Source organism: Quercus robur, chromosome 7, assembly GCF_932294415.1.
Source record: "Quercus robur chromosome 7, dhQueRobu3.1, whole genome shotgun sequence".
NCBI lineage: Eukaryota > Viridiplantae > Streptophyta > Magnoliopsida > Fagales > Fagaceae > Quercus > Quercus robur.
The window spans coordinates 23,886,817-23,910,639 of NC_065540.1; the positions used below are offsets into that span (position 1 = coordinate 23,886,817).

Below are 23,823 nucleotides of genomic sequence, written 5' to 3' on the forward strand. Positions count from 1 at the left end.
AGGCCTCAATTTAGGAGACCATTTACTGCTCCTACAAGCTTCCTTTTTGGTGGGCCTCAATATTAAAGAGAGAACTGGCTTCAAATCCGAATCTTTATCCAAGTCAGCTAGTGAGACCCAATTTAGAGAAATATCATGAGAAAGAGTTGGAAAAAAACGAAAAATAAGATGCAAAACTATAATGATTCTTACATAGTTGCAACATGCATGATGAATGTGTTTATTTGCGCTGTTTGATGCTCCATTGTTTTCTTTCATTCTTGCCTCTCTTTTCTTAATCTTTTCAAACAAATGAATTTCATTGAATGGTATCTTCGTCCTTCATTAATCAGAAGGACCACCAAATTTAGCGGTCAAGTAATATCAAAGTCATACATGTGGTCCTAAATTGACAAAAGGTTTTTTTTTTTTTTTTTTTTTATTGCTAAAGATTGTGAGAGGAATCCAATTGTTAAATTTTGAGTTATTGGCCTGAATTGCTAAGGATTCTGTTGAGTTTAGGGTTTTTTTTTTTTTTTTTTTTTCGTTGGCAATGGCAGACAACTGACAAAGTAGGTCCCTAAATCTCTATGAAATCAATTTTTTTTTTCTTTTATAAATAGAACCGAATGATATACATAAATAGACATTCTAACCAATGCATGTCAAACAGGTTCCGAGAATCTCACCTTTTTTTTTTATCCCTTCAAAAAAGGCCCAATTCTAGGCATGCAATGGGCCTGTCACCAAGTCGGACAATAATTAAGATATTGGACCCACCATTGAATTTAAGCCTGAACCTACAGAAGCTGGCTCAAGCTTAATATTGCCTGAATCTGAAGTTTGGACCATATCCGTACTCAATGTGAATGAAATAATTAGTGATGATAACGTGGGCTCAAATTTAGGGATAAAAATCTTATATTCTGTTTTAATTTCTAAGTGTTTTATTTTCTACTTCGTCAATCACAAATTTTTTTTTCATCAAAGTTTAAAATAGAAAGAAACTAGACACATGTCTACTGCAGTTGTTGGAGTATAAATTGGAACACTAAAATAGTTTGAAAATTGTGGGTACTTTTTAGGATTTCTTATTTAAGTAGCAATTTCTAGCCAACAGCCTCTCGAAAGAACCATACATTTTTTAACTATGTCATCCAAGAGGTGAAGTGATCTCTAATGTCTTTGGATCCATGACTGCTCCACCTCTCTTTACTGAGAGAGGGTGCATCTATTGGCCAGGCCCTTTTTTATGTATGCTTCATCTTTGCGATGCATGTGGTGCTTATAATCAACATTAATCTTTAACTATCGAATTATCAGCAAACTCTCAAGATCGCCCCAAAATTATACTATGTGAAAGAGTAATAAGTTAAATTCAATGTGAGCAGGATGTATACCGAATGTCATGTACAAAATGAATCATGCAAAAGTGTCATTGAGGTTACGATGGGTTAAGTCTATCAATTTGGACATGGCTAATTGGAATTGAGATCCAAGATAAAAGGGAGACAGCTCGAAAATTTGAAATCGTTCCACTTATTCTAGTAGAAAACTTGTTCTAACAGAAAGTCCTTCCCAACAGTACAGTGGCTTATGACAAAAACCTAGGACATACTCCATGTTTCTCTTTTGGCTTGACGGAGAGCACAACCATACTTGTCAATCGTAACTTTTCACACTTTTTGCAGTTTTAAAGTTTGCACATCTGACACGTTCTCGCTGAGGGAGTTTTTTTAAACCCGCAAATAAGCATTTTCAGTAACAACGAGCAGCAATTCCAACAATAAACCGCTACTCAGAAACTTCAAGCAGCAATGGATGAGTTCATCTCATTGAGAATGCGGTAATATGTAATGTGATCAGAAGTGTTTTGGAAGCCAGGAATAAAATCTGAAAAGAACCTCAGAATTGCAGCTAGATGTTGCGAGTCATTGGAAGCAAATGCCGCTTCAAGAAATAATGAAGGCCGGACATTATTGACCTGAAAATTTTAGTCCTTTAGCAAGTCCACAACTTCATCAACCCAAATCAGCATTTTATTTTATTTTTTGCTGAGTAATCCAAAATGCTAATTATTAACACAGACTATAACAAAAAGAAAATATCAAGCATTTTTGTAAAGTGAAATGAACTCCTTTTTTAAACACAAAATAAATGGAAAAGGACTTGGCAAAAATTGTAAATCATCCTCCTTGGACGAGGTATCTCATTGGTCTTTTAAAGTCAAATAGAAAACCAAAACCATAAACTAAATAGAGTGCACATCCCAAGGATTGTGGGAGGCCACAGCAAGATGCAATTTCTACCAACCAAAACACACTTGGGAAAGGGATTAGACAATAAAGACAGAAATTTTCACTCTTCAGCTTTTTCAGTGCTCCAAACAAGGAATAACTACTAAATTTTATACAAATTTTAAAACATGAAATAGTACTCTTTCTATAGCTCTCTTTTGTTTCAATTTTTAATGAAACTAGTCGCAGACCCACACGATGCGTGAGAATATACAACTATTTTGTAACATTTTATAATATATGATTTATTCTATAAAACGTACTGGAGATATTATTTCTAAAATTATTTTTCATCTCTCCATCTCTACAAATATATCATTCTATTATTTTGAGTTTTTTTATTATTTAAAAACTTAGGTGCATTCGATTGATATTAGTCTATTATATTTTTTGAGATGAAAGATAGAAATACTATTTTTTTTTTTCAAGTGATCTATTTTATTCAAACTTTTGTATAATGTGTTATGGTTTTCTTTCTACAACTAAAATTTTTTAAGTTCCAAAATTAATTATTTGAATTTCCCATTCTCTTAAGAAGATTATCATGATAATCAAACCTAATTACAAATTTACAATTGATATTACTCAAATAATTTATAGAGACATTCAAATGCATAATCATCTCACTTCTTAAATATCTAAAAATTAACTCAAACCAAAACTATAAGATTAAAGAGTATAAATAACTCAAAAAACACACCACCAAAGTGTATCATCCAAGAGTAGAGACACAAAAAAAAATTCATTAATCTAAATTTACAATTGCAAGAAAGAATTAATAATTGAGAGAGAGAGAGAGACAGAGAGAACAATCACCTTTTTTGGAAGAGAATGTGAGACAAATAATAAAATCATATAAAACAAGATGAGTAGAAAAATATTTAAAAGAAAAATGTATAGTTCTAAACACCAAATTATCCAAGTCATGCTATGTAATAGAATAATAGTAAATCATTCTATAATTTCAAAGGATAACATATAACAAATAAATAAAATAATATTAAAAATATAATAAATTAAAATATAACCAAATCATATCAATCTAAAGTAGAGTAAAACATAAAGATTTATCACTCTAAAGAATCAAACATCCACCAAAATAAAGAATATATATCTATGTGTGTATATATATAGAGAGAGAGAGAGAGACAGAGTATTCACCTTTTTGTATGAGCAAAATATGGATTGAATGTAAGAGAAATAACAAATTTTTATAGTCAAAAAATGGGGAGAAGAAGAGTCAAAATAAAAGGAAGATGAAAGGATGGAGAAAGTGCAAGGTCAAGGTGTAGAGTAGTGGGAAGATAAAAAGGTTAAAATAAGTAAATGTTGGAAAATGTGTAATTGTAAAGTGGCAAATTAATAAGGAGAAAAAAAATTAAAAATAAGAGAGAGAAAATATTGAAAATAGATTGATGATGTGGTGTTGGTGTGGTGCTGCTCAACAAGAGCATGGCAACATTAAACTCTACGCTTCAGCTTTTAGATATATATAGATTAGCTAAGTAGGAATTACCTTGTACTTCCGTGCATAACGTAAAGCTTCAAGATAATAACCGTCTTGCACTAAAAACAATACATAGTCATGATGTAAAGAAAGCTGCCTTAGCATATCCAGACCCAGCTTCCTTGTTTGGAAATTCTGACGGCCAGATTCGAGGAGTTGCAATGCAACTTCTTTGGAGGGTTCAACAATCTGTGATAAAAACAGAATTCCTCTGTTAACATCATATCACACATAAACAAAGCCTAGAGCCAGAGACAGCCTTTCATTACTTTCTAATCAGAAAAACTTATAAAAGACAATTAGAAAACCTTGTTTATGACAAACAGTCCAAGTTCTGCATATCGCTCATTGCGCACTAGCAATTGTATGGTCAAAACATAGAGATTTGGATGTACTTTAACCTTTTCAGAATTAGCACTGCATAAGTAAAAACAGATAAGTTGGGACAAAAACAGAAAAAGAATAGGTATTGTTTATGGGATACACACAGACACACACACACACACAAATAAACATGCATTTTTAAAAAGAGAAATATTTCATGATATCTTCATTTTATCATTTAAGCGCTCACCCAGCCAAAGTGGCCTACTAATTCAGAGACCATTCTGAATCCAGTTCTTGGACTACATTTCCTAGCCCATCAGGTTGCAACAAAGCCATATAATAGCTTGATTTCATTTTTAACCTTGTCCAGAAAAGAATCACTGCCTTTTGAAATGAATATTGTACTTTTGTAATATTTTCACAAAATTAGATTGTTATCAGTTATTCCAATGAAATTAGCAAACTAAGTAATTAATCATGAGAATAGTTGTCAAACTTATTATATGCATTTGAACAATGTGGGCATGGATGGCCATCTTAACACAGCATCAGTCCTTAAGTAGCAACGATCAACTAACCCCAGGTAAAAGCTGAGTTCCTCGAACTTATAACGACCACATTAATGGGAAGAGAAATGTGATAATGAATAATTTCAAGTACTGATGGAGAACTCAAACTGCAATTTTTTTTTTACTAGACCCAGCAAGATTTTGCTTTTAGTACCCTGAATCACTTTTAAGTTCATTGAATACAGCATACCAGTGAAGGAACTCAACGATGATGGCAACCAAGTACGAAGGGTCTCCCACTATCTCCTCCTCAACAGGAGCAAACACAAAGCTGTACATCTCTTCAGGTGAAATTGCTGGTGAAGTAAGTTGAGCCTCCTGCTGCTCAGAACCATTAGCATTCAATGGGTTGTTACCTGGTTCAAGAAGATGATGTTGTAAGGATGTTGGCTGAACTTCAGTACTAGAAGTTTCAGCACCCATTAACTTTTCATTGTCCACTTTACCATCAAAAATTTGAAGATCACTTAAATTGGTCTTTGGTGGTTCAGAGCTTGGATTCTCCTCAGAGTCTGAAGCATACTCATTGTCCACTCCAGCAGCAGATGCATGTTTAACAGACTTTTCAAGTGCATCTACTCTACTGGCAGATACATCAGCTCCAGATCTAGGACTACTAACATGCGGCACACTAGAAGGGGATGTCTTCTCAGATTTTATTCCCTTAAGATAGCTGCCTGTTTTGACAGAGTGGGAGTAAGAGGTAACTAAAACATCCATTGCTCTGGCAACCATGGGCACAGGACTGCGTTCTAGAATAACAGTGCGTGCTATTGCCAAGCACAATTGTTTAGCCTGAAACAACAGAGAACTATAATTAAAATTCGTTATTCATCACGTAATTTAAATTAGAGAAGGGCAAGAAAACAAGACCATACCAAGTGATGTTGAAAAACATTACAATATTTTTAATAATTCCAGACAATAGTAGTTTGAGGCTTGGCAAGGGAAGTTTGCGTGACATCGTCACATTGATGTTTGGAGATTAGTGCCTCATTGCTTAATGTGGTGCATTTGGCGTGAAAGGAATGCGAGGAGCTTTGAGGATTGTGAACGTTCTTTGCTAGAGATTACGTCTTTTTTCTTGCACACTCTCTTTGAATGGAGTGTGGTCTTTTCTCATTTTTCTTGTTCTTCTTTTCCTATTTTTCTTGATCATTGTACTCTTGTCTCCTAATTTGTGCCCCCATAGTACATCCCCAATGTACTCGGCTTGGCACTTTTTCTATTATAAATAATATCCTTACATTACTTATCAAAAAAATAATAATAATAATTCCAGACAATGACATAAGTTCATCTTTTGGTATTTCATAATTGTCTCTAAATCTTAGTTGGGCAATTAGCTTTATTTTGTGATGATAGATGTGTTTATGGTAATGGTAGAAGGAATTAATTAGGGCCTATTTGGTAGCTATATTTAAATACAATTTTTTTTGTTTTCAAAACCAAAAATGGTGGGTGCCACATTTGAATCCATTGTTTGGCTGGTGTTTTCTAAATACAATTTATAGAAAATTATTTCCTAATCTCATTGTTGAAAACAGGATTTTGAATACACTGGCTAAAAAGCACGGACACTTCATTTGGGTTGTAAGTTATAATTTTTTACAAATTACTTGTGTCACCATGTTATACACGTACCCATATCCATGTTCGTGCTTCCTAGAGAAAATGTTTTTAATGGTATAGTTGTAAATAAATTAAAAACCATAGACCCCATAGATTTTGCACAAGTTGTTTTCTCTCTACAATTTAGGAGCTTAGCATTATCACAAAAATTTGAAAACAACAAATTTGCATGGGATGAAAGAGAAAGGGAATGAATAGGTGTGATGTACTATTGGTGTCTTTTTTTCCCTTTAGCTTTTACCATTGGAGTTTTTGACATTTTGTATGTAATCCATTGTTTTTTTTTTTTTTTAACATTGGTGTTTTTATATGTTACCAGCTAATTTTTGTCACAAAAATAAATTTTTCTCAAAAATATAAAATGTTCTTCCAAACTCTTTTTTTTTTTCAATATTTTGAAAATTGTCCTTAAAAGTGGGAGCCAAACAGTTATAATGCAAAAAATTTCTCTAAAAAGTGGTTTCAAATTCATTATTTTGAAAACAAAAACAAAAATCCACCTACCAAACAAACTCTTATTTGCAATGTGGTGTACGTAGCCAAACAAGTATAATGCAAAACTTTCAAATTCAATTTTTAGAACACAAACAAAAATCGACCTACCAAATAGGCCCTTATTTGCATGTGGTGCAGTGTATGTATGCCCCATAAACAATCAGGTAAATACTGAGCAAACCTAAACTACATAAAGAGTACTACCTTATTGGCTTCCAACTTCCGGCGCTGCAAAAACTCTAGTACTGATGGCACTTCTGAGCTACTGGCAGAAATTGCCTGCCAGAAAAAAGAATAAACATTTATTGACAGAATAATATCTTAATTTAATTAGAGACGCCAAAAAAACAAAAAAGAAAAGGAAAGAAGATAACTTGCCTCCAAATCTAAATGAATCTTCCACAGCAACTTGTTGGCAACATCGCATATGAATTCGGGAACGAGAAAAGTCCAGTCATCTCCATATATGACTGCTTCATTGTCAGGTACAACATTAGCCTCTGAACTTCCACTATCTTCCCTACTAGATTGAGAAACAGAGGTATTAAATCTGGGGAAACCCCTCAACAGCAGGGGGAGTGGGGCAGATATGGGTGCCCGAGAATCTGCATATATGTCATACAGAATAACAACCTTCGCATCATTTTGGTGAACAAGCACTACATTATCAACCACACTCACAGCAATCCTGCTTGAATAAATCGGCAAAGAACCCTGCACATAATCAACATCAATTTGAAAATGAAGTCAACAATAAGAGTAATGTCAAATTACTGCAATCATTTGTGGTCCAGAAAACACATGATTGTGAAATTTGAAATACAAGCACCAAAGTAATTTCTCCCACCACCCAAACTTGATCTCACAACAACAAGATAAAAAATACATAGGCAACAATCAAGAGATTCAAAATCACCTAATTAACTATTTTATGTGCTTAGATTTTTTTTATAAGATAAATTATTGCATATTGATGTCACAGAAGCCAGGAGAAAGCACACACACAAGATGCTCTCTTTGATGGATAGAAGCTAAACTGTTAGTTTCTAGATAATAAACCTCAAATCCATGAGAGGTTCCTTGAATCCATAAGGTGTTAAAACTGGAATCCACCAAAGAAGAAAATTAACAAAACATTTGTATTTTATTGATAATAGTCTAATTTGCCTCTGACGGCTACAAAACATATAAAAAAAAAAAGTCTAAAACCCTAATTCGCACTAATTACGCGATTAGGTGACAAAATACCGAAATTTACCCAAAATGAGAAAATTGAGTTAAATGCAGAATCATAAACTACTGACCTTAAGAGTCGTCCCAAAACAAGCAAAACCATATTTTGACTTTTAAGTAAAAAGTTATTAAGAAAACAAAATTGCAGTTTTCACAGCCTAAATGGACGAATTCGCCATTTTCAGGGGTACCTCGTGGCGAAGCGACAACTATCGCTCAAAAGGCTGTTTCACTTCAGCTTACCAAATTTTATGTGATTCCGACTCCATTGCCCAAATGATTTCTACTAGTGCTTTTTTGCCTTGCGCAATTTTAGGCGCGCTTGGGAGTTAAAAAAGGCCATAGTGGTCTATTCTACATTACATATGATGCCAACACAAGTAGTATAAAAGAGAAGACTACCTAAGGTATGACTTATTTGGGCTGAACCTTGATGTTCCTTTAAGGCTACCATTGTGTGGAATGGCATTATAGAGAGATTGGAGAGGCAGTTGGCAAGACCTAAAAAAAAAATCTCTCAAAAGGGTGTAGAATCACTCTTCTTAGAAGTACTTTGTGAAACTTGCCTATTAATTTTATGTCACTCGAGACTTGACTATGCTGGTCAATGTAGCTAAAAGATTAGAGATATGTACAGGGAGTTTCTTTGGGGTGGTATGGGTGTGATTTCCTTCTCCCACCTAAGTGTGATAGCTTAGGAAAACCTGGTGTGATTGCCTAATGTTATTTCACCCTCTATTCATTGTTTTAACACTAAACAGGCATCAAACATATTCAAAATCCAATATTTTCAGTACCCACCTTAAACATTAACCTTATTCAAAAACCATTTAAGATCTCATCAAGACATCTAATAGTTCCAAGTTCCTAAAGATCCTACATCATTTTGTTACTTTTGTTGATGACTACCCCCAAATGACTTAACTATTTTTAATGAGAAATCTTTTTGAGTTAATGTTAAATTTCATCTTTTTAGAAAAAGATATCAAAACCAAGTTTGGCCAAAAACATTCAAATACTGCAATCTAACAATGCCAAAGAATGTCTCAAAGACATCCTTTGCTGCTTATCTATATGACAAAGGCATTGTACACCAGATCACTTGTCATCACACATCTGAGCTGGATGTATAATTGTGTGTTACCTTAATCCCTCTGATGCCTCCTCCTCCCCATCCCCCTCCTCCACCCCACCCTCACCCTCACCCTCTCCCTCAACCGCCACCATCTTTTTTCCCTTTCTTACCACCCTTACATATTCCTCCTCCCTCTCCTCTTCCTTTGTGCTTTCCTCCACAGTCTAGGTTTTTCCCATATCCTTATCCCCCTCCTCCATCATTGCCTACCCCATCCCCACCTCTTTAGGGGCCTAACCATGCTTTGACTAAACCGTCTAACCTTATACCTGCACCTCTAGCCAACCAAATATTCCCACCATAGAAACCTCACAAAATATCCCTCCTACATCTCGATCCTCTAACCATGGGGGCAATAAGAGGTCTTTCCGTATTGATGCAAAACTTTTTTTTCCTCTTTTGATGGGGGGTGGTCTGATTCATATGCCATACATGAGACACGCAGGAATGTTAAGAGCTCTATTGGGGTTGGACATAGGGGCATGGAGTAGATCCTTAACTATCTTACCGATATCCGAGACTGGGTGCCTGGTCAAGATGTACTTTGTAAGAGACTCAAGTACAATGGGAAATTGATAGAGTTTTGTGGTAGATCAAATAAAGCTGGTCTTTTTTGTGGTTATAGTCGTATATTTTGGAGGGGCTAGGAGAGATTGTGTTATGATACCAGCAAGTTCTAATCATGCTGGTTGGTCTTTGTTTCGGAAAGAGCTAGGGAATTTTATATCCAGTGCAAAACCTGTATCTATGGCCAAAGTATCCTCCAATAATAGTGGTGGGGGTGGTCAATCTGCTAGTGGTGGCCGGAATGGGAAAAATCTGTCTGCTTATGGTAATCAGCAGAAGTTCAGGAATTTTGAAAAAATTGGAACCAATTTAAGGCAAAACGTGATTCATGGAGATCCTATAGTAAATGTTTCAGTTATAAATGGTAGACCCACGTGGGTATTTAATTTTAAGTTGACATTTGCTAATTTGGCTTTAAAAGTGTGCAAGCCTGAGGGTGGGTGACACGCGGTGGCTTGTTTGGGTGTTAAGGATTTTAGCTAGCCCAAGGACTTAAGTGGTGGGCCAGAGGTTATAAAACAAACAGGTGGGCTTGTTAAAGCCCAACCCCTAGCACAAGTGACTCTGAAAGGTAAGGGTAATTTGGTCAAGCCCAACCCGATACACTTAAGTTCTGCTATTGTACGTTGGTAATGGGCGAGAGCTCGAGAGGAAGTGGACTGCAATCGAGTGGAGTTTCTGAGACGCCAATGATAGCATGAGGTGCCAAAACCGGAATGATGTGTCTCTACCCTCATTGCAGACCCTCTTCCTATCACCCCGATGGTCTCACCTTCTGTTGGGATAGAGGGAGATCATCCCGACGATGTAGCACGTGCGACGGAGGCTTGCAAGTATGGGTCCATCGGCGAGGCAGTGACCAATCTAGGTATGGGGGCTGATATCTCGATTCTGATGTCTGGTGACTTGAGTTTAAGGGCGACGGTGAGGCCGATGGAGCCTGAGACTAACAATTCTTCTCACCGTCAAACTCAGTGGGTTAACCAGAATCAGTTTTCTCCTCTGTCAAGTTTGGATAACGAGATGGGCTTCTGTTGTGGGAAGAGAGATAATTTCACAAAAGTATCAAGTGATAATGGAGAAAAATGGCGCAATCCTCATGCTGAGTTAGTGTCGTCAAGTTACTTGGATGGGGTTGAGTTGTTACAGGGTGGTTCTAAGCCTTTTCTGCTATAGTGGAAGCATAGTGGAGTTAATCCTAGTGGTTTTTTTTCACGGGGAGGAAGAGAATGGCTTATTGGAGTGTTCAACTCTATCTAAGTGGGATCCTAATGAACAAAAGGAGTTGGAGCTGACTCAGGAAGTTGATGAGGGAGAGGCTCTAGGGTCAGAGGGAAAAAATTCGAAATGGGTGGTGAGCTTGATGAAAAGTTTCTGCAAAGTTGTGGGTTTTCCTGTTGTAAAACATGAAGATCAATGTCTGGCTTTATTTCATCTTCTAGAACAAGACTGCATTGATGTGGTTAACGTTAGGACTTCTAAAGGAATAGTAAACTCAAGGCAGAAAAGGCTTAGGGAACTTAAAGGTTTGATTTCTTCAATTAATTATGATGGGGTATCTTCTAGAGGGAGGAACAGAGGTTCTTCAGAAGGTACGGGGGTGATTACTAGTTTTAAATGAGTTTATGACTTTTATCTTGGAGTGTTAGGGGATTAAACAATCCTCAAAAGCGAGAGGTGTGTAAGAATCTTCTCAAGGAGTGGAAGCATGATATTGTTTGCTTTCAAGAAACCAAGTTGTCTTCTTTAAACTCTTCTATTGTTCGAAGCCTTTGGGGTTAGCCCGTTCCTCGACTAGGTTACTCTAGATGCAGTCAACACTGCAAGGGGGTGTTAATGGTTTGGGACAAGAGAGTTTATCAAAGAACTAACAATGCTATAGGTCAGTTTTCTGTTAATGTTTTACAGAAGGTGTGGATGATTTTGTGTGGACATGTTCAGGAGTGTATGGTCCTAATGATGATAGCCAACAAGATGCTTTGTGGGAGTAGCTCACAAGGATGCTATCTAGGTGGAATACAGCATGGTGTGTGTTTGGGGGTTTTAATATCATTCGATATCCGAGTGAAAGATTTGGTTGTGAGGCTTTTAGTCCGACTATGTTTGCTTTTTCGGATTTCATTGAGGCTAACTACCTTGTGGACTTACCTCTTGAAAGGGCTTTCCTGGTTTAGAGATTTGAAGACAAATTGTATGTCAAGAATTGACAAGACCTTGGCATCAATGGATTTGGTAGATCATTTTGGGAATGTGTCTTAAAGATGACTTGAAAAAGTGGAATAAGGGGGAATTTGGGGATTTGGCCTTTAGGAAGAAATGTCTTTTATCTGAATTGTTGGGTTTGGATGCTAGGGAGGATTTGTTGGGTCTTTTGCAGGAGGAACAAACTCGCTGTATTCAGATTAAAGGTGATATTGCATATTTAGCCTCTTTGGAGGAGATTTCTTGGGAGACAAAAGTCCCGGATATTATTTGTGAAGGAGGGTGACAATAATACTTGCTTTTTTCACTGGGTAGCAAACTCCCATAAAAGAACTAATCATATTCGAGGTATAGAGGTGGATGGTGTCCTTTATGAGGATAAGGAAGAGGTGCGGTCTACAGTGGTTCATTTTTATCAGGGTTTGTACACAAAGTCAAATACTTGGCGTCCTTCTATGGACGGTTTGGAATTTGCTAGAATAGAGGAGGATAAGCAGCTTGCTCTTGAGAGGGATTTTTCTAAGAAGGCGGTACAGGTCCTTCAAGAGATGAAGGGTGATAAAGCCCTAGTTCTTGACGGCTTCACTATGGCCTTTTTTTTCATAAATGTTGGAGTGTAGTGGAAAAGGATGTTAGGGCCTTCTTTGATCATTTTCATATGAGCTCAAAATTTGAACGGTCTCTAAATGCTTCTTTTCTATCTTTGATTCCCAAGAAAAATAATGCACTGAATATCAAAGATTTTTGGCCTATCAACTTTAGTGAGCAGTGTGTATAAGCTGCTATCTAAGGTGTTGACTAACAAATTGAGGATGGTGCTAGATAAACTCATTTCGGAGTCACAAAATTCTTTGGTTGGTGGTAGACAGATTTTAGATTCAATTCATATTGCTAATGAATGTCTAGATAGTAGACTGAAGTGTCATACTTCGAGGGTGGTGTGTAAGTTAGACATCAAAAAACCCTATGATCATGTGAATTGGGACACTTTGTTCTTTTTGTTGGAGAGGATGGGCTTTGGGGGTCAATGGAGGAGATGGTTAAAGACTTGAGTCGCTACTATCCACTTCTCAATTTTGGTTAATGGATTTCTTGTTGGTTTCTTTGGTAGCTCTAGAGGTCTAAGACAAGGTGATCCGTTGTTTCCCCTTCTCTTTCTTTTGATCATGGAGGTTTTAAGTTAGATTCTGAAGAAAACTGAGGAAGGTGGTCTCATTCAGGGTTTTCATGTGGGACCTATTAATTCTACTAGTATTCATATTTCTCATCTATTATTTGCTGATGACACCATTCTTTTCTGCGATGCTTCTAGGGAGCAGTTGCTTTCCATTAGGCTGGCTTTGACTTGTTTTCAAGTTTTTACTAGTTTGAAGGTTAACGTGGGGAAAAGTGAAATTGTCCCTATTGGGGAGGTGAGCAACATTCAAACTTTGGCTAATATTCTTCAGTGCAGGGTGGGCACTTTGCCTATGATTTATTTGGGAATGCCTTTGGGAACTTTGTATAAGACAGCCTCTATCTGGAATCCAATTCTAGAGAGGATGGAGAAGAAGTTTTCGAGCTGGAAGCAGTTTTATTTGTCAAAGGGTGGCAACTCACTTTGTTGAAAAGTACCCTTTCAAGCCTTCCGACTTATTATCTTTCCCTTTTTACTATTCCTAAAGCTATGGCAATCAGATTAGAACGTATTCAGATAAATTTTTTGTGGGGTTCCTTAGTTGAGTGCTTCAAATACCCCTTGATGGCTTGGGAAAAGGTTTGCTTACCGCGTGAGTTGGGTGGTTTGGGAATTCGGAATTTGGTGTCTTTTAATCAAGCTTTATTAGGGAAATGGCTTTGGAGGTATGGCCACGAAATTACTCATCTATGGCGGAGGGTCATGGCCATGAAATATGGGGAGAGCAAAAGGGGTTGGAGTACTAGACTTTGTAGAAGAGCTCATGGTTGTGGTTTATGGCGAAGTATTAGTGACGGGTGGGAAAGTTTTTCTAAGCATTTGTCTTTTGTGGTGGGGGATGGTTTTCGTATTCTTTTTTGGCACGATAAGTGGACTAGGGATAATTCTCTTAAAACTCTTTATCCTCAATTATTTGTGTTCAACCAATAAGGAAGCTTGTATTTCTGAAGTGTTAAGTCCTCCAGTTGGTGATAATGATAGAGTGTAGAGTTCAAGATTTTATAGGAAATTCAATGATTGGGAGTTAGCAACTTCCTACTCCCTTCTTCATTTCATCCAAACTCGGGTCGAGTTCCTAAAGGTGGAGGTTGTGACAGTCTTTGTTGGCGTTTTAATGGAAGTGGGGAGTTTTACATTCGGTCTTTTTATCATAAGATTCGAAATGCAACTCTTTCTGCTTTCCCTTGGAAAGGCATTTGGAAAATAAAGGTTCCTAAAAGGGTGGCATTCTTTATGTGGACAACAGCTCATGGTCAGATTCTAACTTTGGATAATCTTATACTTCATGGTCGCCCTTTGGCAAATCGTTGTTGTATATGTTGTTGTAATGAGGAATTTGTGGATCACCTGCTATTTTTTTATTCGGTAGCTCATTTTTTGTGGATCTATATACTTCAGTTGTTTGGGATCGATTGGATCATGCCAGTTTCAGTTGCAGACTTATTATTTTGTTGGTATCATTGGCTTCGGAAGCATAATTCTGATATTTAGAATTTGGTTCCAGGCTATTTAATATGGACTATTTGGACTGAATGGAATTGGCGTTCCTTTGAGGATACTGGGAAATCTTTGGCTCAATTGTTAGATTTATGCCAACAGATCCTCTTTCATTGGTCTTGGTGTTGGGGTCTCTTGGATTGTTCTGCACTAATGGATTTTCTTGTGTCTCTTAGAAAAGCTAAGTGGTTGTTTGTTACTTTTTGCTTCTTTTTACTCTTTGTTCACAACTGTGAACCCTGTGTATTTTTCCTGCCATTCCATTTTCAATAATATTTTTTTTCTTACCTATCAAAAAATAAAAGAGAGGGAAAATAGACACCTCCTTAATTTTGTTCAAGCTCCCTTGTTTCAAATGGATGTACCTCATTAATTGGATGCCTTCCACTATTCTTGATGGAGCATCTCTTCACTCCATCTTATCCCCTTTTTCTCCGGCCTTCCATTTGTCTCCTCAAGGTTTTAGGTGTGTTATGTTCATAATCTTGGACCTCGTTTTGACAAACTTGATCCTTTCTCCATCAAGTCTCTCTCAACTATTCACAAACTCAAAACATATATCGATGTTATTCTCTAGTATTACAACACTACTTTACCATTTTTTATATTACTTAATTCGAGTCCCAGTCATATTTCTTTGTACCTAGTTCTCCTAGGGAATATCAGTTTGAGATGTATGTCCTCTTTCCAACTCTGAATTTACTACCTTCCTCACCTATTCATGTACCTTCCCCTGAGTCATTGCTTCCAAAGGCTCCAACTCCATTGCAAGTATATACTAGATGTCTACAATCAACAACTCTATTGCCCCTAGTCAACTGATCCCCCATGCACTCCAAACTCACTTCCCATTTCTCTCTGGACAGGTATATATTCCTATGTTACAAAGCATCCCATTAATAACTTTATTTCTTGCCAAACGACATCTCCTTCCTTTTCTAGTTTTATGTTCCTATGTTACTAAGCATCCCATCAGTAGCTTTATTTTTGGCCAAACACTGTCTCCTTCCTCTTTCAATCTAACAAGGTACGAAGGAAGAAGGTTTTACCGTCAAGGATAGATAGTTTACAACCCTCAAAACTTCTAGCATTCCATTCTCGCCAAAGGCACCACATGATCCAATATGGCACAGCCTTCCAAAAAGCAACATTTCTATGCCTTCAAAAAGATCCCTACTTCTTTGGCATAACCCATTGGGGCCCAAATAACCAAAACACCACTGTCCACAGCTCGTAAGCTATTGGACAATGAAGAAGAAGGTGATCCACAAACTCCCCACACCTTTTACATGCAACACCAATCCAATACAATAATCCCTCTTCCTGAGATTTTCAAAGGATAAAATCTTCCCTAGAGAAGCAGCCCAAGAAAAGGAGGCCACCCTAGGCAGGACTTTCGATCGCCACACCAATTTCCAAGGGAAAAACATGCTGTTAGAAGCAGATAAGGAGTGATAATAACTACAAACCACAAAACCCCCGCACTTGGCAAGTCTCCAACAGGGTCTATCCATTCCCCCCTTCCCCCCCCCCTAACTGGCTAGGAATAAATAAGATCCAAAAAAGCAACCAAAGGCTCCAGCTCCCAATCTTGGACTACCTAGAAAAGCAAACATCCCAATAGGACTCCTCATTAGAACGACGTAAAACATCATTTATTGCAGCTTCTTTATGGACTAATATTAAATAACTCAGGGAAACCCGCCCTAAGTGGACAATCACCACACCACACGTCATGCTAGAACTTTACTCTAGGCCCATTCCCCACATCAAATTGAAGAAACTGGGAAAAGGTCGACCATCCCCATCATATAAATTTCCAAAGGCTTACACCATAGGGATCCTCCACAAAAAGAGAACTCCCCCCACCCCCCCCCCCCAACAAAAAAATTTGTTCCCATACTTAGCCTTAATAACTCTCCTCCAAAGATGCTCCCTCTTGGTCCTGTATACCCACAGCCATTTACCTAATAAATTTTGATTGAATCTTCTTATGTTCAACCTTTCATATCAGCTTAAGTTTTTGGAACAACCCGTCATTTATCATGGCATCAGAGTATAGGTGTCTTGAGTTAGAACTCTCATCTCCACCCAAACTCCCATTTAAAAGCTAAACATTCGAGATGTTAGCTGCCACTTATTGAGACGGATTATGGACTCACATGTGAGGGGGGTTGTTAGAAAAATGGCTAAGAGATTAATTAAATTCAGCATTTCTTATTAGTTCAAGCTTTTGGGGCTAGTGATAGTTTATCATGATATAGACACTCTACCAGGCACTTCTTGCCTAGGTTTATATAGCATCAAACCATACAGAGTCTAACAACAAAATTTTGGGTATTCTACTCTTCTTCGAAATGAGTTTTGAATATTTAGACAAAAAATGCGGCATGTAATAGATACATAAGTTGAGCTTTTTCTGATGAGGTGACTAGTAGCATTTGAAGGCTATGATTCATTAAAAAAAATAAAACCATACATTAGTTGAACAATGTCAAATAAATTTACCAAAATGATGAACATATCACAAAATACACTCATGCATGTTCAACTCTATCATTTAGAAATTGTAGTAAAGCCTGTCTGTATACTCTATAACCAACATCCTAAATTGGTTTTCAAATGTGCTTTAAAGACATGATAATTATTTAAACGAATCCAGCTAGTCTGCCACTAATGGATTGAAAATCCAACTTGAGTGAATCAAAGGACTGGAAAATAATTGGGCAAGAACTTACCTGTTGTATGACAGCATCACGGTAAAACCTATATGAGTGGAGGAGCATCGCAACTCTATCAACTTGCAAGCAGTATATTCTACCATAGCTGTGAACAGTGACAATTATTAAATATTTGACTTTAGGGAACAATTTGAATATATTAGCAGGAGAAATTAAACAATAAGAACCTACACAGTGTGTTCAAAAAAACCTACACAGTGACAATATTGATATCTTCAGCAGCTAGGACAGGCTTACTGTTAGCCTCAGATTTAGCCATTGCCATGTCAAACCTTGGCAAGCGAATAACCCCTGCAGATGAAAGCTAAGAAGAAGAAATAGTAACTATGTCAGACCATGGGAGATGCTCAAAATTTCCACACAGCTCTTAGTCTTATTTGCATCAAGGAACACCACAAAAGCTGCATTGATATATGTCTCAAGGAGGAAAGGAACTTTCTGTTCTAGACCCGTAGTTAAACCAAACATTATTTCTTTCTTTCATACTATTTATTCTGCCAAAACTAGGTAGACTGGTGAAAACAAATTATGTAGGGTCCCTTACACAGGTCATGGTTTTTAAGCCAAAACTTTCTATACGGCTTTGAGCTCTAGGGCAGGTTCTCCTTTCCCTTGGAAGAGTGTTTGGAAGATGAAGGCCCCAAAAAGGGTAACTTTCTTTGTATGGAAAGCTATCTTAGGTAAAATCCTAACTATGGATGACTTGAGAAAACATCGACTCACAGTGGTGGATGGCTGCTATATGTGTTAGAAGAGAAGGGAGACCATTTATCATTTACTACTCTTCTACGAGGTGGCTAAAGAAATGTGGGACATGGTATCATGTAGCATGTTGGAAAGGACAGTTTGGTTGACACAGAAATAGAGGCCTTTGGGAGGCAATCCCCTCATGAATCGTGCAGTGTTTGGAGAGAAAGAAATGCTCAAAGATTCGATGGTTGTTAGAACTCGGTTTTGGATTTGAAGATGGAGTTGAAGACCCTATATGATTGGATGACAACTATAAGGTCTTTTTCTTTTTCTAATTTACCTGAATTTATGTATCTTTTATATGTTTTCTTATTTTTCTTTTATTAATTTTTTGGGTTTGGTGTATCTCATGTTTTACTTCCCAGGTAAGGTTGCACCCCTTTACACCACTTTAATATATTTCTTACCTATAAAAATACTTTTTTTTTTTCTTTAACTTGATGCTTGATAAAAAAAAATAAAAATAAAAATAAATTAAATAAATAAATAAATAATTTATTTATGCCAATGAGCTCTAGCTCAAAAGGCACCCCCTCCCCCTATAAAAGCAAAGGGAGAAGTTAAGAGACCTACTGGGGTGGACGTGTAGTGTAGTTACTAATTTATAAAAATAAAAAAGAGATAGAAAATTTTCTCAAAACTGGTTCAAAGAACTCTCTTCCAACCAATTATGTGGAGGTTCAGATGACCATCAAAATTATTTTTAATCATGACTCATTAAGTAATAACAAGTCGCATGACTCTTAAATTTATTTGAGTCTCCACTTAGTAGGTCAAAGGAACTTTACACCAAACAGGTTTGAAGAAAAATTCTGTCCCAAAAGAAAATTCTGCTTCCAAGCACATAACCATAAGTTGGCTATGCAACCAATTTCTACACAACCTACATTAGAGCAATAGTAGTTTCTTAGAACCAATTCCCCAATCCATTTTTTTCCCCAAAATACCAAGTCCAGCCTAACAAACACAGCCTACTCTAGCAAGGGATAAAAGACAAGTAAAATAATAGCAGCAATGGTACCATACCTGAAATCCATTGAAGGTCTTGCACTGCATTCCAGAAGCAAGAAGAACCAAGCGGCTTTCATGCGTGTAAACATACCAACTAACAATCAATTTCCTTGTCTCTACCAATTGGAGTGATTTCAACTCAGAATTGTACACAAATAAGTCCAGCCCACTGTGATATCACTCCATTTAGTAAAATGGAAGAAAGAAGATAACATAAAAGATCTCATATTTGTTGAAACAAAATCTATCCCCCGCCCCCACCCAAAAAAAAAAAAAAAGGAACAAAGAATAGAAACAAAAATCCTGTATATAAACAGAGGCCAGCCAACAGGCAAGTGCAGGGGGTGGGGAGCTAAACCATGCAGGGATGTCAATTAATGTCAAATTCATTTTTTTAAATTCACTGAAAAAAAAAAAATGAATTTGACATTAATTGACATCCCTGTGTGGTTTAGCTCAAAACCCCTCGCACTAAAAATAACAATCATAGCTAAACGATTCAAAGAAATGAAATTTATCCATTGATTTTCATATAAAGAGTACGGGAAACTTCCCTTACCTGGTCTTTACAAATACAATATCACATGATGGACAATCTGTCCAAAAGAACCCCAGAATACTCTCTGACTCTGGCCTGCACCTCTGACTAAAAGTCTCCCCAGTTTCTCTATGCCTAAACTGCACCTCATGATTAGATCGTTGGATCGCTATAAACTTTGCATCTAAAGAATACCGAATAGATAAGATGGGCCCCTCACTTATTGAATCAGAGGTAGGAGCAACAAGAGGAGAAAAGGGTACAGTTTTCCATGAGAAGACCTAAGCAAAAGAGAAAGGAAGAGAAAAATAAAATACGACACCATTTAGTTCACATAGATTTTTTTTCTATGAAAAAAAATTGAAATCTACTATACTTAATTTAAATATTTAATGTTATAAAAAAAAAATTTTTTTTTTTGATAAATAAGAAAGAAGTATATTCAAGAACTACCTCATGAAAACACAAGGCAGAGCAAAGATTACAGAGGAAGAAACAAACAGAAAAAAGAAACAAAACACAAAAACAAACAGAAAACAGCAAAGAGCTAATTACAAAGGAGAGAACAGAGAAACAAAGGGAGAGAATCACTAGAGGTGAGTCCCCAAGCCCTAGACCAATGCAAGTACAAGTACTTCATTCAAATTTTTTCTTATTACCTGATCAGATGTTGGGGAGAGTATTGACTTATTTCCATCATCATAGAATAAACCTCTTGATCCAGGAACGTTGCATCGTAAGGGTGGATACTGAATATAAACATGTGACAAGGCACTAGATCTGCTCAAACCAACACTAGACTGTGAACTTGATGCTTTCCCAGACATCTCCCCTAGTCACCTTTTAACTTGGAGAAGGCAATGTATCGCAAATATTGCTGCTAACAATCCTAAAAGAAAGCTTATGCACTCAAAGTACACTGCAAAAAGTAGAAAATATCACATCAGTGGAACGGCGAATATGAGATCTGAAGGAGCATTAAAACCCTAGAAAAATAAAACAATAATGCAATCTATTTTGCAATACATAAATTAAAAACCTCTTTTCTGCTGCTTTTGACCACTGCCTCCAAACTTCACAGTTGGTGCTTGCAGTATTCAACATATGCCTCAACACAGTGATAATGCAGACTACAAAGTTAAACCTTTCCTTGCAGCTATTCAAGGAGCAAAAGAAAAAGGTTTAAGTAAAAAATTTCTTGAATAAACTTTCCAAAAGCCTTTTTTCCTCTTGTCACACTAGAACATATTTCTTTATCAGTTATAGAATACAATACCGTTTTCAGCATGCATGTCTTTAGGGCAAGAAATTCTTTCAAACACATATCACGCTCAACTTCTGGAACCTTGGCTGCAACACAACCCCCATATTCTTTTGCCTATCAAAAAGAAATATCTTGCAATAGTAAATCAAAAAGATTCGAAACACTTATATAGAGAAACTCCTGGTAACTTGTGTTTATAAAATTCAGAATAGAGAAATAAGCATAGACACTAATTAGTTCATTTATTACATACTGTACCCTTTTATAAGTTAGCTTTACAAACACTTTAGCAATATTCATTTTTCATGTTTTCATTCTTTTCCTACATGAACATTATCTATTCCAAATAAAGAAACATATTTCTGGATAACGATTTAAAGCTAATCAACAAACCTGGGCTGAACAATTCACTAAAATGCGCTTGAGGGTGGAAGTGGAGTTCCTTTCTTTCATGTCCAGAGTGCTATCAAAGAAATGTTTAATGAATAAACACAGTTATTACTAGCACAATGTAGCATGAAAATTTCATAACCCAGCTGATAATTATGAGGATACATGCAAAAGGATTCTAATTCTAAGTGTCTTTTCTATTTGTAGGAAGGTATATTCCCTTATTTCACGACAATCATAAGCAAGATTGCACCCCCAAATCCATCATATCTTTGAGACTACCATATGTGTAGATTATGCTACAAAAGTATCAATAATTCAATAGCCACTTGAAATTAACGAGAGCTAATTGTGGATGACCATTAGAAGGGGCTGGCCCATGCTGCTGCGTTTTATCCAGTTTGAAGCAGGGGAGGGGTCCAGAGTGAGATTTTGGTAGGATCTATGGTGTGGAGGGAGCTCTCTAGTTATGTTGTTCCCTGAGTTATTCAGGATTAGTTGTGATAAGGAGGCTAGTGTGGCTGACCTTATGAAATTCACCAATGGGGTCCTTCATTAGGATGTGAATTTCACTAGGGCTGTGCAGGATTGAGAATTAGAGGACTTATCAAATTTTATGGATTCCATCAATGGGAAGTGGGGAGGATAAGATGTATTGGATTCTAGTTAAGAAAAAGGGTTTCAAGTTTAGTGGTTACTATCAGGTCTTTCTTAATGCTAATGTACAGTCATTCCCTTGGAGAAGCATATGCAAGTCGAAGATCCCATCCAAAGTTGCTATAATTTTATGGACTGCTGCTTTGGGGAAATTTTTGACAACTGACAATTTCCAGAAGCGGCATGATTGGATTTTGGATTGGTTCTATATGTGTAAATGTAAGGAGGAATCAATTGACCATCTATTACTCCATTGCCCTACTGCTACTGATTTATGGTCTATGATGTTCGGGTTGTTTGGAGTTTGTTGGGTGATAATGAAGACTGTTGTCGAGTTACTAGCTTGTTGCCAAGGGCGATTTTGCCATCATCAGAATGTTCATATTTGGTTGGCTGTCCCTCACTATTAGATATGGTGTATTTGGACATATGCCCATCGTAACGTGTCCTAATTTTTCAAGAATCATAGTTTCACCGTGTGGGATACGTGTAATTTCTGTGTTCGTGTCCATGCTTCTTAGATCCCATGCTTGTATTACAAGCAAAGGTTTTCCAGAAAAGCAAATGATATGGTCCTTACAGACATAATGTGGAGGCTTTTAAGGATGATAGGGATACGAACCAAGGCTATGATTTTGATTGGTTCCCTTTTACTAAGAAGCTATAAACCCTCAAATAAAATTTGAAAAGAATGTAATAAGCAGGAATTTGACGATGTGGGAATTAACAAAAGAAATATGAAGTGAAATTTCATGGAATATCGAAATTCAATAGAAATGCAAATATTCAAAAACCCTAATTCATTCCTGAGCAAAATCTACACACACGCACGCACGCACACGTGACCGGCAATGAGAAATGAATTTTCAAAGTATGATTCTGAGAAATACCTGATGAATTGACCATCGGAGGGATCGCTGTGTGTACGGAGAGAGCAAAAGCAAGCAAAGCGAGAGTGAAAGAAGAAGAAGATGATGATGAAGAATTTCAGCAACTAACAGTCTTGAGTCTTGTTTGGATTTGATTTGCTGATTTTTTTTCATTCACCGCTGCGCAAAACGGGTTCGAGTTTGAGGTTGAGCTCGACGAACTGAACTGCCACGTCATTTTTTTCTCGGTCTTTTTATGTGGGCCCTTTTTAGATCGATTGACAGGCCTTCTCGAGTATGGCCCAATTGGTTTTTGTTGAGGTTTTGGGCCATTTGGGGATTTGTTGCTGTTGCTAGATAAACAAGCCTGGCTTCATGCTAATTTTCATTTTAGAGCATTCACAAACCTTCATTTAAAACCCAAAAATATAAATTTTTGCTAGAGTGACTTTTTACAAGATGAGAGGGGTAATCGTAATTCTACCACAACAACATTTTTCGCTATAAATTTCACAATGGCTGAGTTGATGAGTTATTATATATTCGCATATAAGTTTACTATTGACATTACTTTATTATTTATCATTAACAACTTATCATTTCAATTTTGGTGATTGTGAATTATATTGTAACTCTAGACTTATTGGAAATGAGTAATAGTAAATCTTTCATCTGCCCTTTTATGAATTAGATTCTCATGCAATACATAGGTACTCGTTCCTCTAAAAAAAACATTAACTTTTTAAAAAAATTTAATTTGAAGGTTGAAATTAAAAGTAACTTTTTTTAATTTTCAATCACAACGCAGTTGCAGCTGTTCTCGCCTGATCTTAATCCTCTTTTATTGGTTTATTTAACCTCATCTTTACCAAAATCATTAATCAATCGGACGAATTAAAGGGAGTTCCCACTACGTGTGGTGGTCTTGCTAGGTCGTGCAGATTGTCAAAGTTCAAGAGGTTTGTGTGACTTTGAAAGAAAAATAA

General features: G+C 36.7%; 1 protein-coding gene across 5 annotated transcripts; it reads right to left on the reverse strand.

The window, feature by feature from the left end:
• Positions 1-1,498: 1,498 nt before the first annotated feature.
• On the reverse strand, positions 1,499-23,066 carry LOC126692857 (uncharacterized). 5 transcript variants are annotated; one of them, XM_050388659.1, is made up of 16 exons: positions 22,859-23,064; positions 21,315-21,384; positions 20,934-21,035; positions 20,697-20,813; positions 20,317-20,576; positions 19,679-19,938; positions 19,135-19,288; positions 17,553-17,662; positions 17,356-17,443; positions 7,185-7,520; positions 7,011-7,085; positions 5,126-5,474; positions 4,870-5,035; positions 4,092-4,200; positions 3,793-3,972; positions 1,499-1,963 (listed from the first exon to the last, which is right to left on the reverse strand). In XM_050388659.1, the coding sequence occupies exons 5-16, from the start codon at positions 20,482-20,484 to the stop codon at positions 1,787-1,789; spliced, it is 2,172 nt and encodes a 723-aa protein (XP_050244616.1). In that variant the 5' UTR covers positions 20,485-20,576; positions 20,697-20,813; positions 20,934-21,035; positions 21,315-21,384; positions 22,859-23,064; the 3' UTR covers positions 1,499-1,786. The 5 variants fall into 5 exon arrangements, with proteins under 5 accessions (XP_050244616.1, XP_050244612.1, XP_050244613.1 ...); XM_050388655.1 differs by having other exon boundaries at positions 4,870-5,474; positions 22,859-23,065; XM_050388656.1 differs by lacking the exon at positions 20,697-20,813 and having other exon boundaries at positions 4,870-5,474; positions 22,859-23,066.
• Between the last annotated feature and the right edge of the window lie 757 nt (positions 23,067-23,823).